General features: G+C 45.2%; 1 protein-coding gene and 1 long non-coding RNA gene across 3 annotated transcripts; one reads left to right on the plus strand and one right to left on the minus strand.

Moving 5' to 3' along the window:
- Positions 1-1,525: 1,525 nt before the first annotated feature.
- On the plus strand, positions 1,526-7,622 carry GJB2 (gap junction protein beta 2). Of its 2 annotated transcripts, none has more exons than XM_036097176.2 (2): positions 1,526-1,739; positions 5,489-7,622. In XM_036097176.2, the coding sequence occupies exon 2, from the start codon at positions 5,506-5,508 to the stop codon at positions 6,184-6,186; it is 681 nt and encodes a 226-aa protein (XP_035953069.1). In that variant the 5' UTR covers positions 1,526-1,739; positions 5,489-5,505; the 3' UTR covers positions 6,187-7,622. The 2 variants fall into 2 exon arrangements, with proteins under 2 accessions (XP_035953069.1, XP_035953070.1); XM_036097177.2 differs by lacking the exon at positions 1,526-1,739 and adding an exon at positions 1,896-1,982.
- A 1,499-nt stretch (positions 7,623-9,121) lies between these two features.
- On the minus strand, positions 9,122-18,285 carry LOC144381488 (uncharacterized). Its single transcript, XR_013446739.1, has 3 exons — positions 18,199-18,285; positions 17,300-17,437; positions 9,122-9,776 (listed from the first exon to the last, which is right to left on the minus strand). It is a non-coding gene; the product is annotated as an uncharacterized LOC144381488 (long non-coding RNA).
- Between the last annotated feature and the right edge of the window lie 347 nt (positions 18,286-18,632).

Here is an 18,632-nt window from a genome sequence, read left to right on the forward strand (position 1 = left end):
TTGGGGCTTTGTCTCTTCATGAACGACACTCCTTCATATACTAAGACTTAGAGCGGGAAGGTGGAGTAGTAACCGCAGGAAAAAATTCACGTTCGCCCATACAAGAATGGCCTAAATTGGCCCATGGCAATGGCGCACCAGTTTTACGAGGAAAAGTCAATGCTTTCACGCTAATGGTGGCAATCATGGGAAATCCATTTCTGAGGCTAGATCTGCTCTGCCAGGGTGAATCATCATCTTTGCTTCACATAAAACTGACCTAAGGAAAGATGAGCATGAGAGCGAGTGAGCATGCCTGCACTTCCACACTGGCTGTTCTTTGCAGGAATCATGAACCAAGTTACCTGAGCAGGTAACAGCCACCAAGGCTTGATGCTCCTTCCCCAACGTGGCCTGGCCTGCCCTAGCAGTTTTAATTCTCCATCCACTGCATCTCGAGACATCAAAATACCCAAACAAATGTGGACAATGAGATCTCATAATCCGAGATCAAGCCTCCAGAAGAACTGAGCAGCCCAGGATCTTCTCCAAAAAGCCTATCCATGCTCCCCTTTCATAGTGTGTGTGTGTGTGTGTGTGTGTGTGCAGGGGAAGGGGGGCCCATAGACTTCATTCATACTCTTTCTTTCTTTCTGAATAATCAGAGTCTCCCCCAACCCACATTTGAGTAACTGCCTTGTGAAGGGAGGAGGAAGTGGGCAGAGCCCAGGTAGAGCACCCTCTGCCTTGGTGCAGATGGCTGGGCATCCACATCCAGGGCCCTCGGAGAAGCCCTGTGCCATCCTTGGCAAGAACAAAACTCGTCTCCCCCACCACCTCCAACCCTAACCCTTGGCATTTTGTTGAAAGTGGTCGATCAGAAAGGGAAGTCAAGGAGGCGTTGGCCTTTGGGGGAAGGAAGAAGCAGGAACTTGGCCAGCCCAGTGGCCCCACCTGCTCGCCCACTCTGAACCCAAAGTCCAAGGAGGGAACAGACCCTGTGCCACCGCGCTGCAGCGGAGAGCCTCGCAAGGAACTGGAACCTCCACGGCCTGAACTTAAATCTTCAAATCGTTGGGAACGTCTGTTTTTCTAATAATTAAAAAATATATATATATATTAAAGCAGAGCTTTAAATACAATAGCACTGTTGAACTAGTCCAAGTAGAAATAATAATAACAGCAACAACAACTATCCTTTAACCCCACCCATCCCCAAAACGCAGGGAGACAGGGCCTGGGGCTTTGCATCCTCCTCAGGTCACAAGGCTCAGCCTCCCCTGGCTCTGACCCGGAGCGGAGGGGCTGGGGTGGCGAGGGGGGCCCGGGGCGCTTGGGGACCCAGGGGAATCCAGGCGCTCCGGGGTGCTTGGGGGCACCACGGGGCCCAGGATCTCCGGTACCTCGGGGGGCGATCGAGGGATCCGGGTCCCGGGGAAGCTCTGGCTACCGGGGAGGCCCTGCCCGCCCCGCCCGCAGCATTGGGGGCGGCCGGGCAGCGAGGAGCCGCCCCCTCCGTAACCTTCTAAATAGCTTCAGGGAAGAGGCGGAGTGTGGGGTGCGGTTAAAAGGCGTCGCAGGGGCAGGCAGGTGTTGAAGACCCGACGCGCCCGGCGCGCTCCGCTCTCCGGGACTCGCAGCCAGTCGGCGGCGCCGCAGCCCACAGCCAGTGCCGAGGCGGCCGCGGCCAGCACCCGCCCAGACCCCGGGGAGCGCACAGCCGCCACCCGCGACCTCGCCGAGCGCTCCCTCCCGCACAGGTGAGGCCGCGCCGCCGGCGCCCGACCCTCAGCGCCCCGGGACCGCCTGGGCTGGGGGACCCCGCGCCGGGAGGGACCCCGGGACGGCTAGGCCTCGGGGACCTGGCCGCGGCCGGGGAACCCGGGTCCCCCCAGCTGGACCCGGCGTGCACTGAGTCCACTGCGCCGTCCTTGTCCCGGGCAGAGGCGACAGCGGACCTGGGGCGGAGGGCAAGGAGCGAGAGCGAACTTCTGGAAAAGGGAGTGAGTTCCTTCGGCCGAGTTCTGAAATTCGAATCGGGCTGTTCCGGCCGGATTTGCAGCGGCGCGCAGGGGAAGGGGACGTGGTAACCGAAGCCCAGAGGCAGTGATCGGGTTCGGCGCGCAGGGCGGGGGAGGGGAAGCCAGCCAGCCGGAGACAGTTCGACCTCGGCGTGATTGATTGTCGATAATGTTCCTCCCGGGAAATTCTCGCACAGCCGCCGGCTTGCTTTAACTGCAGCCCCTAGAAGTTTTTAATGGGCTGAAGGCTTAGTTCCTGAAGAAAAATCCATTTCGTTTGGTAGCAGGAAGCCTTCACAGGAGGAAACTGACCTTTACCTCCTCGCACTGCCTTTGCAAAGAAAATCACTCAGGTCGAGGTCCAGCAGAGATTAACTAGAACTCCCTGCCCGCTGGGAGCCCAGAGCCCCAAACCGCAGCCTAAATCTGAGCTGAGACTTTGGTTGCTTCTCTTTTTCCTTAACAATCAAGAACGTTTATCTCCAGGTGGGCTTTTCCAGCTGGACGGAAAGCTTTAGGACATTTGTTTACAAATGAGGTAGTGTGCAGCTGAGAAACGGGTTCTTTAGGACGGTTGCTTTAGCCCTTCAAGGTTCCCTCAGTGGAGGGGGGAAATAAGCCTAAATGGTGTGTGTCTTTCAGTTTTCTGACAGCCTGACCCGTCTGACCGTGACCATTTCCTTGGTATGACCCTGTCTTGAGATGTTTGGTGACAGCCATGTCCCCATTAGCTCTTTGAGTCTCTTTCAAAACTAGTGCGCTCAGTGAGGCGCAATTACAGACGCCTCTGAGGGGGTGGGGGCGCTCTGTGGAGAGGTCAGCCGTCCAAAAAGTAAGGACTGAGAAGAAGTTAAGGGGTAGAGAATTCCTTTTGCCTTTTCTGCAACTTGGTGATTCACCCAGTGCCTTCCCTAAAGAACAGAACCAGCTCCTCAACTCACTGCTGGCGGAACTCCAAACAATTACAGGGTGGTGTGGGCCAGATAGGAGCCTGCCCATGACCCATCTGCCAGGTCAAGAAAGGCAGGAGAGCAGCTCCCTGGATGATTTGAACATTGAGAACAATGCCAGCCTGCTTGGTTAGTCCATCTTGAGCTATTACCCCTGTCTCATCTGGGGAGCAAATTTTAATTTGCTCCTCTTCCTAGAAGGATGTTTTAAAGATCCTTTAAAACATTTTGGTGGCAACTCAACCAAAAGCTTTAAAAAACAACAACAATATAGGGTTTACTTTGAACTGAATTTGTCTCAACTGTTGATGATTGGACTGGTTGATGGTAGAGCGTGAGATCCTTGGTTCCCTGGAAGAGGCAAAGGCGTAAGCCCCACCCCTCGATTTGTAGCCAGATGTACTGAATTAAACCGTGGACAGTTTATTTCAGTGAGTGTTCTGCTTTCCAGTTGGTAAGTGCCGACGAGGAACTGGACTGTCTAATTTCATAAAATTGTTTGGTTAAAAGATGACTTTTGGCTCACCTAGGAACCTCCTAGACAGTCTGTGTCTGAAAGAGTCAGGGCTGAACCGGGACTAAACCCTGGTTTCTTCCAGTTGATGTGTCTCTTTGTCAAGCTGAGTAGGGCTAACTGTTTCCCAAGCACATTTCAATCTTACCTAGTTTTTCTGTCTGGGACTCTTCTCCACGTCTCTCCTGGCTCCTCTGGCCAAGGTGGCATTGGATGGCTTCAGCCAGACCTTGGTGCCCCACAACAGTGCCCAAGATGAAAGGTGTTTGTTCCAAGCCTGCTTAAGAAGTCCATCAGGAAGGGCGCCTGGGTGGCCCAGTTGGTTAAGCGACTGCCTTCGGCTCAGGTCATGATCCTGGAGTCCCGGGATCGAGTCCCACATCGGGCTCCCTGCTCAGCAAGGAGTCTGCTTCTCCCTCTGACCCTCCTCCCTCTCATGCTCTCTGTCTCTCATTCTCTCTCTCGCAAATAAATAAAATCTTAAAAAAAAAAAAAAAGAAGTCCATCAGGAAACAGGACCCAACTTGCTCAAAATGAGGAGAGAATTTAACATAAGAAGGAGGATTCACTATCAGCTTAGAAGGGGTGGAAAACAGATCACTCACCAGAATCCTAGAGAGGTGAAATCCTGTTTACAAAAGAGGTTGATTGAGACAGATGGGGTGTAACTATGAATAAATGAAGACACCTCATATCCTGGGATGAAGAGAAGGCCACTGTCTCATGAAAGATTGATCCACAGGCTTCTCCAAATCCCTTTTCAATGAGTAGTACAATACCCCAGCACGCTTTGGTTCTAAACTTCAATGCAGTGACTCACCCTGTAGGACCAGTGATGGGGGGAATCACTGAGTTAAATTTTCTGTCATTTTTCTTAGTGTGCCTCTTTAAAAGGCTTCTAAATTAAAACCAGAGCCCTAAATAAAAATGTACCGGTACAATTACCAAACAGATATCCCTCAGTACTAACCGAGCAATCAGTCCCAGCATGGCAGTGAGGACCACTAATCCATATACAAAAAGTATGCCAAAATCCATGCAGAGTGGCTTTGCTGCATGGAAAGACTGATTCTAACCTGCACCTTTTTATGTAGAAAAAGGAAATGAAGGCTTTTGTGAAATTTTAACTTGGGAGTGCCTTAAATATAAACTTTACCATTGGTACCAGTCATTTTACTCCTACGTCCCAAGTCCATGAATGTGAACTGAAATATTTTTAAGGAAAGTGGCTCAAGGGCACCTGGGTGGCTCAGTGGGTTAAGTATCTGCCTTCGGCTCAGGTCATGATCCAGGATCCTGGGATCGAGCCCCGCATCGGGCTCCCTGCTCAGCGGGGAGCCTGCTTCTCCCTCTGCCTGCCGCTCCCCCTGTTTGTGTGCACTCTCTCTCTCTCTGTCAGATAAGTAAATAAAATCTTAAAAAAAGAAAGAAAGAAAGAAAAAGAAAGAAAGAAAGAAAGAAAGAAAGAAAGAAAGAAAGAAAGAAAGAAAGAAAAGAAAGAAAAGGGCTCTGCAGGGAGATGTCCCATTGGCCTTTAAGGCAAGGCTGGCCTCAGCTAGTATCAGTCCCACTGGCATCATCCAAAACTTGAGGCTAACAGGCAGATGCAACAGCTGAGTGCTGATCCAGTGCTGAGTAACTCAAGCAGAGTGTGCAGAGTGCAGAGAGTTGGGTCAGTACTAATTAGTGCCTTTAAGTTAGTGACTACTTTTGCTTGTGGTGCTCCTCCCCCACCCCCCAAACCTTTATTATGTGCTAAACACTGGGTGAATTATTCCAGTGAATAAGCTACTCTTTATTAGAGAACGCATACAAACATGTTCCAGGTGGTTTGGGAACTATACATCTAATCCTACGGCAAACTAGGTTGGTTTTGTTTTCACCTTTTTTGGTGAGGTTGTGTAAGAGTTGATGTTTGCTCAAGAAGAGATTTAAGAATGCTGACTTACCTGGGACCCAGAGAAATTTCCCAAATTCTGTGCTGACTAGTCACTCCTGTATTGTGTTCACTTTGTCTTTTCCAGACCGCCAAGAGGAAAAGATGGATTGGAGCACACTACAGACTATTCTGGGGGGTGTCAATAAACACTCCACCAGTATTGGGAAAATCTGGCTCACGGTCCTCTTCATTTTTCGCATTATGATCCTTGTGGTAGCTGCAAAGGAAGTGTGGGGAGATGAGCAAGCCGATTTTGTCTGCAACACTCTACAGCCTGGGTGCAAAAATGTGTGCTATGATCACTATTTCCCTATCTCTCACATCCGACTCTGGGCTCTTCAGCTGATCTTTGTGTCCACACCAGCTCTCTTGGTGGCCATGCATGTTGCCTACCGGAGACACGAGAAGAAAAGGAAGTTCATTAAGGGAGAGATAAAGAATGAATTTAAAGACATCGAAGAGATCAAAAGCCAGAAGATCCGCATCGAAGGGTCACTGTGGTGGACCTACACCAGCAGCATCTTCTTCCGGGTCATCTTTGAAGCGGTCTTCATGTACGTCTTCTATATCATGTATGACGGGTTCTCCATGCAGCGTTTAGTGAAATGCAATGCGTGGCCTTGTCCCAATACAGTGGACTGCTTTGTTTCCAGGCCCACGGAAAAGACTGTCTTTACGGTTTTCATGATTGCAGTGTCTGGAATTTGCATACTGCTAAATGTCACTGAATTGTGTTATTTGCTAATTAGATATTGTTCCGGAAAGTCAAAAAAACCAGTTTAACACATTACCCAGCTAGTGGATAAAAGATAGGGTGAAAAGGATGAGGCACAGGTGCTTTGCTGTCAAAGCACGGTCACCAGCATTTCCCAAGATCAAGATTCTTATCTTAAACGCAACCATTTGAAACTGCTCTAGATCTCAGTGAAACTCCAGATGCCTCCAACAGAGCGTTACTCTCCTAAAGCTTGAAAACAAAGGCATAATTCTATGCCTATACTGATTTTTACTACAATTAGTTCCAGTAAAACCCCGTGCTGGTAGGGGTTATGGGTGTAGGTACTCTCAGTTTTTAAATAAAGGACATCAGCGTTTGTTTCTCTTTCTTTGAGGAAAGGAGAGAAATGCCGAGTTCTAAAGAGGACGCTGAGAAGTTTGGGTTGATCCCCTTAGGGCTCCCTTTGCCATAGTCCCCGAACTAAAGGTGGAAATAGAGATTCTTGATTCTTTTATTCGCTTGGGAAGTTTTAGTCTCTAACAATGGGCAGGGTTATCTAATGCTTCAAACTCTGTCACGCTTTTTTTTTAAGTGAAAACTTTAAAATGGGATATGTTCTTTTGATCTGCAAGATGTTCTGAAACCATTAGATGTTCCTCCTATTTCAAAGGCTCAGATTATTATATGTGTGCAATTAGATGCTATCACTGAATTTAAAATACGGCCTTTCAGTTTTGAATAATTTGCAGTGCCTGAGAAGCTGTTTGCTGTATTAATTGTGGTATGTAGCACATGAAAGCATTCCAGCCTCTCACACATGAAACCACCTAGAAGAACTTAGTGATGGCTTATAATAGCAAAGGGCCTCATTTCCAAAATTTAGGTGTAATTTTGCATGAGAAATACGGACCAGATGGACCACCAACCACTACCAACTACAGGCTGGCTCAAGACAGCCTCTTTCCTTTACAGTGTTTGCCTTTTCCATTACTGTGGTAAATGGTAGGAACACTGATTGAAAGAGATTGCTTGGGAATATTTTATTGCCACAGTACAATTTAATGGTGCAGAACAAAATGAGGGGCGGTAGTTACCATTTTTAAAGAACAGATGGAAATACTAGACTCTAAATTCTGATGATTAAAAAGTTTCATCTACTTCAAAAGTTTGTTTGCTTCCCTCTTCAGCATCCAGTTTTCTTAAGTGAAAATAGAATTGGTAGACCTTTGTTTTTAAATAGAAACTAGAGTTTAGATAAATATTTAGCAGTTCTGTAGGACAAATTGAACCCTAATATCATCATTGTGCTTGATATGTTTTCCAAAAAATGGTACTCAGCATACTTTAATGAGGGTAAACATTTTCCTGTTACCAAGAATAGCACTGTAAAAACATTTTGTAATAATAAATAATAGCTTTAATTACATGCTTGTAACTAAAATAATTTTGTAATGTCTCAAATGTCATTTAAAATATTAAAATATAATTAATTCATAAAATAGCTATTTAAAATCTATTATAGTTTTTAATAGAAGAGCAAATTTTAATTTCATCTATAGCCTGTTTTGTATGTTAATATTTTCTATTTCATAACCCCAAATGGGTAAGTTACCAGAGTATCTGTCCACTATTCTGGGATTCTTCTGCCCACTTACAGAAAAGTCTCTGTTACTAGAAAGCTTGACAGGGGAGGGAGAAGGAGAGATTATTTTTGCCCAACCACATGCTCACCTCGAACTGGTTTTTGACAAACACACGTGAAGTATGATGTGTGGACTGGATTTGTAACCTGGAGAATGCCAAGTTGGGTTCATGTAACCACTTTGGCTCCTAGAAGAATCATGGAAGCTGACACTTAAAAATGTGATTCATGGTGAAGTTTGGCCGAGCCATTAGAAAAATTCTATAAGGTGTCTTTTCTAGGAGATTTTCTTTCTGTATATTTGTATGTAATCAAAGCTGGTCTTGTGAAACTGCTTTTTCTTCCTTAGTGCCCACTTCTATGGGAAATAAGCCCGACAGGTGAGCCTGTCCCTGTGTGTGTGAGTATCTGCCCCCGGAAGGCCGGCCTGGCCCTCACATGCTCTCCCCCGGTCAGCCAACAATGCTTCCGTCCTTTCAGTAGAATGAGCCTTCAGCCCAAGGACCTCAAAGCGTTTTACACATAATAATACTTATGAATATTTTTACGGAGAACCATACACCATACACTTTTTTTTTTTTTTTAAAGATTTCATTTATTTATTTGACAGAGAGTCAAAGTTAGAGTCTCTGTGACCAAGTGTTTTATGCATATGATCTCATTTAATCCTCACAGCTGCCCTGGCAAGAATAGGCCTTCAGATAGTACTCTTCCTATTGAACGGACGGGGAAGGCGCCCCTCAGGGAGATAACATATCATACTCAAAGGCCAATAGCAGACAGTCTTATCACACAAAGGAGTGTGGTGGGTTGGACTTCTAGAATTCCCCCAGTGCCCTTAATTCCGGAAGCTAGTAGCCAACACCATAGGGACTCCCCATCTTCCCAGTGTTGATAGGGTTAAGGAGCAGTCCTGACTTCTTGAGACACTCCATTCCATTCCTGTGTGTCTTGACTTATTTATTTACTCAGCCAATATTTACCAAGTAGCAACTGAGTGCCAGGAACTACTGGGCACAGAGACTGCCAACAAAACAAAATCTCTGCCTTCATGTTGAAGGAGGCAGACTACAAACAAATCCCTGTCGATTATATATGCTGCAGATAAGTGCAACGGAGAAAAACAAAAGTGCATAACGGAAATAGGAAGGGCCAGGGGCAATGAGAATTGCTGTTTAGTATAGGGTGGTCAGGGAAGGCCTCTCTGCTAAGAGCCTACAGTAAATGGAGAAGCAAGCCAAACGGATATCTCAGGGAAGAGTCGTCCAGGGAGAGAGAAAGTCCCGGACACCAGAGTCAGGGAGAGAATGGGAAGAGATGAGGCCAAAGAAGGGGCGGGTAGTACAGACCACGTGGGGCTGGAGGCCACCAGAAGAATTCCCTATTGTTGTGCTGAAATCTGCTTGTTTATAACATCTGTTCTGCCCTCTGGTGGACCCAAAGTAAGTCTATTTTCCACTTAATAACCTTAAATAACTGAGAACAGATCCAACTTCAACCCCAACTTTATTTTCCAGCTCCACAGCTCCACATTTCCCAGTTGTCACTCATTCGTTCATTCAATATTAAGTAACTACTGTGTACCAACCTACTAGGTACCAGTAAATAAAAAAGAATAAAACAAGGGTGCCTGGGTGGCTCAGTCAGTTAAGCGTCTGCCTTCGGCTCAGATCGTGATCCCAGGGTCCTGGGATCGAGCCCCGCATCGGGCTCCCTGTTCAGTGGGAGTCTGCTTCTCCCTCTCCCTCTGCCTCTCCCCTCCGCTCATGCTCTGTCTCTCACTTTCTCTCTCTTAAATAAATAAAACACAATTTCTAACCTCAGGCAGTCAGGCGCTAGCACTCCAGAGCCAGGAGTTTGCAGACTCCCCCTCAGGGCAGGGGGCATACTCTTCAGTACGTCAGGGTCCTCCAGAAGGGAGATGCAGCACTCCAGCATGGCGCAGCGCTGGGGTGACTCTTCTAGACACATTGACTCAAGTGAGCTTTTTGAACGTTCATCACCTTTCTTCACCTTCAGTTACAAGACCACCAAGGTGATTGATGTAATTACAGAATTAATATATAAATATATTTGCATTGAAAATTAAATACAGAAGTATATAAAGTCAAACGTGAACGTCTCATTTCACAACCCTGCTTAGAAGTATTAACCTCTCCATGTATATCCTTCCAGTCTTTTCTCTACGCCATTGCAGATACTTATATACATATACACACCAACATACATAACCACTTTGCATTTCCTACATATTTTTTTTCTGTGATAGCTTCTCATCTAGTACTATGCCTTGGAAATCTTTCCGGGCCAGTATGTGTAGAACTAACTTGTTCTTTTTAACAGAAATACAATATTCCATAGAACGACTGGGCCATAAATTGTTGAACCACCGCCTTGTTCATGAACAATCGCGGTGGTTCCAAGTTTTCAGACCACTCCCCCTCCCCTTTCCTTCCCACTGTCCCACCCCCACCTCCTACCAAACTTTGTAGTATATGTGACGTTCCAACCTACATGCAAGCCTCTACATTTTCCCTGTCAAAATTTCATCTTGCTGATTTTGGCTCATCCCTCTAGTCCATCCAGATCTTTCTGAGCCCTGTATTCAGTTCATTGGCAATTCCTTCCAACTTTATGTCATCTGTCAGTTTAATTAGCCTGCTTTCTCTATAGTTATTTAAGCCAATAAAAATGTTGAATATGGAACAACCACCCAAGATTTCCTTCCAGCTCAATGTCAGTTCATCTTATCGGCATGACTTGAGTTTGGAGTTTTAAGGATAAATGTACTTAGCTGCATCTAATTCACAAGTTTTCATCTTAATAGTAAGGATATTATGACAAACTTTGTGAAGGATCTTACAAAAATACTTAAGAATATTTACCATTTCATTATCCATTTTAAAAACGCATCTATTAGCTCCTCCTATGTGCAGAGCATTGTTCTAAGCCCCTGGCAAATGCAAAGATGATTTTAAAGGGTCACAGTGTAGAAGGCAGATGTGTATGAGGTGTTTACTTTACAAAACAGTACAGTATGGAACCAGCTGGATGTGACAGGCACACCAAAGCACCACAGAAAGAGTTCAGGATGTGAAATAGTTTCTTTTGGGGACCCACAGAAACAAAAAGTTAAATCATGAAAGATGGCAGACTTTTGCCAGGAAAAGACCTGAGACTAGTGGTTAGTTTGGCTGTTTCCATTTCTTTGAGAAGCTAAATAACTTATCAAAGACTTTTTCTACCACTCGAAGTTTCTCAGAAGCTCTTAGTCCAGGCTAGAACCTCCCGAGATGTGGAAAGCTTCTCTCTGCTGCCATCTGCTGTCAACCAGGGTAACTACAGGGCGTGGCTTCCCTCAGTGATGGCGGGGTGGGGGCGGCCGGGTGCGCCCGCCCAACTTCAGTTTTCTTAAAAATCCCCTACACCTAAACAGCCACATTTACCTCTTCATAAAAACTTCATTGCTTCCATTGCTCTGAGTTTTTATTTCCAATTTGTAGATATCCAGCCATTGTTGTTTTGTTAGGGCAACCATAAAAAATTCACACATAAACATATACTATTTCCTCTCCCAAATAGTATAATAAGCAATTTTAGCAGACTTCTATAATCTCATGGTTATAGTCAGTGGCTTTTCACAAGTTTCTTATTTAGGTTTTCCCTCAGGTTTCTCTAAGTATTCTGTCACGTGGATTTTGAAATCTTACCATCTAGGACCATAAATGCCATGGTGAAATTATTTCTTACTCAACACTCATCTATGTGAATAGGTGAATCTCTTATCTAAAAAAATTTTTTTTAATTCATCATCTAATATTAATGCAGCAAATCTTCAAAGATTCAGGGTTATTTGGTTTTACTTCCTTATGTTGTAAGGAAGTATCCACTGTAATTTTTCAGGTTCCTTATTCATCACTATATCTACTTTTCAAAACCTGAAAAAAATGGGTTTAGGGCAATTTTGAGTCACAGTAACTTAAGAAAGCATGACTTTCTCCCACTTGGCCTGCCTTTTCCAAAAGAAAGAGATCTCAATCTGAATAGATATTTGAACACCTATGTTCATAGGAGTATTACTCACAATAGTCAATAGGTGGGAGCAACCCAAGTGTCCATTAGCAGATGGAAGAATAAAAAAAAAAGGTGCCACATACATACAATGAGATATTATTTAACCTAAAAAGGAAGGAAATTCTGACACATGCTACAACATGGATGAAACTTGAGGACGTTAAATTCAGTGAAGTAAGCCACAGAAAAGCAAATTCTGTATGATTCCACTTTTATGAGACACCTAGAACAGTCATATCCATAGAGACAAACAGTAGTATGGTGGTTTCCAGGCGCTGGGGGCAGAGGGGAATGGGAAGTAATTATTTAATAGGTTCAGTTTGGGATGATGAAAAGTTCTGGAGATGGATAGTGGTGATGATTGCATGATAATGTGAATGTGCTTAAAAATGTACACTTAAAAATGGTTAATATGGTAAATTTTATGCTACATATATCTTGCCATAACTTTATAAAGTGAAAAAAGAAAGATCTCTTTTCTCAACACAAGAGACAATGGATGGTATCCATTGAAAGACACCAATTGTGATCACATTGTATTTAGAAATATTTTTAACTCAGACACACATCAAACACTGTTAATGTCTTTATTCTATTTTATTAGTGCTATAATGCACCAGAATAAATTCCTAAGCCCATATATATTAACCATAAACATTAATAGGACAAGTCTGAACACACAGCTGAGTCTTTCCCTGCCCTATGAAAAAACAGTCTTGTTCAAGTCTGATCAAGCCCTTTAGGAAAGAAGTACCAGAAAATTACTCTGCCTCAAATTCAAGTGGCATGCTAGAAGTGACCTTTCCCAGTCTCAAAAATATGTATAGTACTCTCTGTAGCCCATACCAGGTGAAATATTATGAATAAAAATTATTGTCAGGAATAGTGATAAAAAAGGTGGGGGGTGAGGGGAACATCCCATGGCCAGCTCTTAAAGGCTCACATTTCTCTAAGTTCCTCTGTTGTTAATTCCCCTGGCAACTTACTTCCTGAAGCTGGTATGAATTAGAACTCATTATAGTAATCTGGTCTAGTTTTCATTTCTATCCCAAACAGAAGCAGAAGTTTTAATAATAATCATATCCTCTATATCCACGAGCATATGGGGGATTGGAAGAATTTGCTCCCAATAGCCAGCAAACTCCCAGCTGTATAAATGGTACAACAAATTTAAAGTCATAAATAGAAGTTTTTTTCATAGGATTTTCATTCTTAAGAGTCTTTTACCATCTTTGAGGGGCGCCTGGGTGGCAGAGTCGGTTAAGTGTCCAAGCCTTGATTTCAGCTCAGGTCATGATTTCAGGGTCATGAGATCAAGCCTGGAGTCAGGCTCTGCACTGGGCATGGAGCCTGCTTAAGAGTCTCTCTCTACCCCTCCCTCTGCCCCTCCCCCAACTCCCTCTCTCAAAAAAAAAAGAGTCTTTTACTACCTTTGGGTTTCCAAAAACATACTCCAATGGTCTAGGAAGTAGCAAAGTCAACGTCTTTATGAAAAACAGGGAATGAACACCTGTTGTTGTTGTCTGTTTTTTTTAATGATTTCCTTTTGGCTCCTTCAGCTTTGTAATGAATGTTTTGTTTATTGGTCTGGGAGATTGTCAAGGGTTAGCTAAGCTCCTGCAGGGTACTGCTGCCTCAGTGTCTATTTTGCTTGGCCAAGTGGCCTGTGAGGGCCTTCAGCTGACTCTAGCCCCTCATGCAAGCGCAAGCCCCCAACGGCAGCCGCAGAGTCACAAGTAAATGTAAGTTCCTGACGTGACCTTCCCAGCCTTGTGATCAACAGTCTCCCCGCCTCCCAGGGCCTCCCCATTTTGTGTGCCCTACATAAGACCCCCATGGAGCTTACCAAAACCCGGCTCATTTTGGTTTGAACTGACCAATCCAACCTTAGGCCAGGATCCCCAAAACACTCTACTCATGGACTCTAATAAAGGCATGTGCCCCAGGTCCTGCCTCTCTCTCTCTGCCTGTACCCGGCCTTGACTTCCTTGTGTGGCCCCTCGAGGTGTGCTGCGTACATGCCTCAGGACCTGTGGGTAATAAGCTTCTCTCTCAATTTTTCTTGTGGTCTGTGGTTGAAATGCAGCTCACCATCTGTCAGGGCGTGCTCCATTTAACAAGTGTTAATTTAACAAAGTCAGAGCAGAGTTAAGATGTGGTCCTGTCAAAAAGGAGGAGCACAGACTAGAATTGGCAGATGTCCAGCACGTTTGATTTTATGAGTCACTCTGCGTGTGCAGAGAATAGTACAGGAAAGCCCAGAAGGCTCGTGAGAAAACTCAGTTGACTCCAAGGATGAACTAACTGAAAGAACACCAAATACTTCTAGATTCATCAACTCAGTCACAGCAAGGCTCTGCAGGAGTTTTAAAGACCTGTAAAACTCAGTCCTGGGCTCTGAGACCTTGCAGAGGAAGATGAGAGCAAAGGAAGAAGGAATGGTCACATTCCCTGCAAGATGGGATGAGATGGGAATGGGGGAAGCACATTTCACATAGAGGAAAGATGTGAGCAAAGGTGCAAAGGGGAAAGGAGAAGCTTGGGTGTGTAGTAGAGGGTGCTGGAGGAGGGCAGGAAGGGGCCTGGGGCTGGGCTGTGGAGCCCGTAAGCAGAAAGGTAAAGAGAATGGAGTCTGTGCTCCAGGCAGTGGGAAGCCACTGAGTATTGCAGAGCTGGAGAAGCAGGCAATCCAAGCAGGGCTCCAGAAAGATAACTGACTCCAAGATGGTTGTAGAAGAAAGATTGAAGGGAGACAGGCACATTGTTTGGAAAGCTACTAGAATAGTAAAATATAGTAATATGTGGCCAAATTAATTTAGTGAAAGAGAGACAGAAATATATATTAAATAGCGGCCCCTGGGTGGCTCAGTCAGTTAAGTGTCTGCCTTTGGCTCAGGTCATGGTCCCGGGGTCCTGGGATCGAGCCCCGCACCGGGCTCCATGCTCAGTGGGGAGTCTGGTTCTCCCTCTCCCTCTATCCCTCCCCTCGCTCGTGCTCTCTCTCTCTCAAATAAATAAAATCTTAAAAATAAAAAAGAAACATATATATTAAATAATCTATTAGTAATAATCATGACTTGCCAACAGATTAATTTGGAGAGTGAGAGAGAGAATAAGACCCAAACATGACTAACTTTCATGCCTGAGCAATAGAAGTCAGAAATAAGCAAGTGGGCAGAGAGACTCTGGTACACTCTAGGCAGGAATGTAAAATTTCTTGAACTGACTTCATGTGGTACAAACGATTCACTGTAGAACGAATAGTACAAGAACAGCTACCTTAGTTTCTTTCATGACCATTAGGATTCTTAAGTTAAAAGATCTCAAAGCATGTGTCGTTCTAAAAACAAAACACAAAAACCATGAAAAACCCTCATGCCTATTTGCAGAGAATGAGAGCTCCACCTCCAAAATTTGGAATGGCAGCCCCAGGGGCTCACCAGCAGTGTTGGTTTGGGCTCTGAGCCCCTTTTAAAATTGATAGTGTGATCTAATTAGAGGGTGTATTTAAAGTCTGGGTTGGATAAAAGGATACATAGCTATTCTGCCACACTGTCATTGACTACACCACCACCCAGATTGGAAAGATACCCCCCTTTAGGAAGACTGTCAAAGTCATTTGCAAGCAGCTTTTTAAAGGTTTATCATCAACATCAGTAACACTAGCTAATACATGTAAGCTGCTTTATAAGTTTTACCTCACACCTTTACTTCTATAAATTTATTTGAGTCTTACACACCCTTTGAGTTTGGTGGTATTATTCTGGATTTACAGGTAAAGAAATTAAGTTCAGAGAGATTAACAGACTTCTCCCATGGTTATACAACTTCTAATAATTACCAACATTTGCATTGACTTTTTAAGTATTCAGACTAATTTTAAAAAATATCAATACAAGAAAGCTCTTGGCAGGGTAGCCAGCACACAGTAGGTCTCCACAGAGCTAGTTGCTCCTTTTCCTTGCCCGCATTTTTCCTCTACACTGCTATTAACACAGGAGGGACCCCCACGTTACAGATGAGCAAACTATGCTTCAAAGTAAGACAGCCAGCAAGGGGCCACATTGGGGTGGGAAAGACCTTAGCCTTTTGTGACCTTCAAAAGTATAATTCAATTTGAATATATGCCCAGGAAAGCTTTTATGTAACTGTATTTTAAGCTTCCCTAATATTTCAACAACTGACACTCAACATAAGTACATTCGCTGTTTTTAAAGTGGGGTAGCACCAGTGACTAAGTAAAGCTTGTTTGGAAGGGAAACAAGGTTTTCAAAAAACCCCGCCCTTACAGGGTCAAGAGTACATGTGTTTGAATTCTGAAATATTTATGTCAAGACAAATAGAAGGAAACTGATCTTATACCAATCCATACGCTCTCACTTCCTCTTGTCTGGAGGAGGCAGCCACGCTGGCAGAAGGAGGACGGCAGGAAGGGCCCTGTGCTCTGGAGCCCCAATAAAGTGCAGACCGAGTTGTGCTCATTAAATAGTTCCTTGCACCTGGGACGCACCCTAATTCCAGATCTCAGGCTGGAATGATTTAACATGTGGAAGGGAGGCCTTAATTAATGAAAATGCTAGGGTGTTATAGGAAGTGGTGGTGATTCAGCAAGCATTTTTACTTCTGAGTCAATCCCAATCATAGGCAAGACTGGGTTAGGAAGGGTATTTTAAAAGGGTGGAAGGCTTCATCTTCAACAACCAACGAAGAAGCAGCAAAGTCCTCAGTGAGGAAGGAATAATAACAGGTTGGTGCCTTTAACTACGTGTAGAAGTGACTGGGGAAGCTGCAGTGATGGTGTCCAGGCCCACAAGCCCTATGCCCTGTGCAGACGACAGGCATGCATTCACGAATCCTCGCCAATGCGTGCTGAGGTAGACCAGCTACCAGGCACTGAGCCTAGGGGGCGAACGAGACAACCAAGGTCCAGGCCACATAGAACTTGGTCAGCAATAGACCCGACAAGGAGGCCAGGGCGATTTCTCTGGGATATCAGCAAATCATGTCAACCATGCTACTGCTGTGGCCTCAGGATGCAGCAGGGCACCTTAGGAGCTTCAGCCCAAGCCCAAGCAATTGGAGAATATGAGATCCAGGAGTTCCCAACCCTCAATTCTGGGAAGAGGTGTTCCTGTCTCCCTCCCATTCCACTCACTCAAACGACACCCACCAAGCATGAACATGTGTTGATTCTCCTCTTAAACGCTGGAGTGCAAAGGTGAATAAGGCAGCCTGTACTGCTGGCAAGCCTTGCACTGAAACTGAAAAAAATAAGCCAGAAGGACAACTATCACACAATGTAAGACATGCTCCAAGTGGGACTCCATCCCAGCACTCCTGTCTCCATGAGGGTGCTCCTGACTGAACAGCATCGCAAGTGTTCTCTCCCTTTCTCTCTCTCCCTCTCTCTCCTCTCCTGTCTCTCATCCATGCCTCTCCATAAGAGGACAGACTTAACTCACCGGGGAGTCGGGAAGATGGAATGGGCCTGGTGGAGCTCAGTGCCCTCTGGCCACTCCAGTTTGGTCTGTCTGCAGGCTGAGGAGTGCGTTCTGCGCCTGCTCTGTGCCGGGGGTAAGCTGACCCGGCAGGCTATGCCCCTGCAGAAGAGTCCAGCAGTCAATGAGCAGGTAGCTAATTCTATCCATTTTGGAAAGAAGAAAGAAGTATCAAAAGCTATCTTATTCTGCCTTAAAAAGCTGGCATTTTTATTTCCATCTGCCTATCCTGTGTCTTATTTCTCACTTGGTTCTGAACTTGGGAGGGGTGCTCACGGGGTTCCCCTCACCAAACCCTAACATAGACATAGGAGTAAGCAAAACTTCAGGAAAGCACAAGGCTACCCTTCCCTTCCATTCAGTGCCAAGTGTCTGTTGAATCTATATCCACAGAACAAAGGAAGGAGTGGTACTCTCTCCCTGGGATGCCTGGGGATGCTTGACAGTGGCGTGCTTTGAATGGAGCCTGGAAGGATGCTGGGTGAGGAAGAACTGTGTGCCCAGTAACTGCCAACCACAGGATTTCCCTCAGAGACCCGCTCACTTCCTATACCCTTGCCCAGAATCAGGGTCAGCGTTCCCTAGCTGGAGTCCACAGCCACTCTCTTCTGATGCCCCTTATGGCCACTGAAAAACCCTCTTGATTTTTCCCATTGCCTTTATTTACCCAACTTCACGTTCCATCATTTCTGGAAGACTCAGAGTCTTCCTGTCCATCTGACCCCTACCACCACTTTAGGAGATCCTGGTGTAATCGGATGATGTGCCAACACCCTGATGTCACACAGAGTAGATATCTACTCTAATGATCTCCATCCACCCTTTTGGGTCATGGTCACATGACATGGAGCATCCTTCCATACCTCTGAGTGGTTCCTCTCTGCCGAGAACTTGCTTTGTTTGGGGGGAATTCTTGGCCAAAGAGATACAAAGAGACACACTTCTCTCTTTCAACCCTCAAAGTAAAAAATAGGTTAGTCATTGAGAAAAAAAGCTGATATTTCTAAAAGACAAAAAGGAACAGAAAGCTTTTAAGTGAGCTCTTTGATTTCTAACTCAGAAGTCATAAACACTCACATGAGGAGCACCTGGGTGGCTCAGTCAACCGGTTAAGCGTCGGACTCTTGGTTTCAGTTCAGTTCATGATCTCGGGGTCGTGAGATGAGCCCCATGTCAGGCTCCACACTCAGCACAGAGTCTGCTTGAGATTCTCTCCGTCTTCCTCTGCCCTTCTCCCTATCCCCCCTTCAATAAATGAATAAATAAAATCCTTTAAAAAAAAAAAAGGAAACAGTCA

This window comes from Halichoerus grypus, chromosome 4, assembly GCF_964656455.1.
Source record: "Halichoerus grypus chromosome 4, mHalGry1.hap1.1, whole genome shotgun sequence".
NCBI classification, from domain to species: Eukaryota; Metazoa; Chordata; class Mammalia; order Carnivora; family Phocidae; genus Halichoerus; species Halichoerus grypus.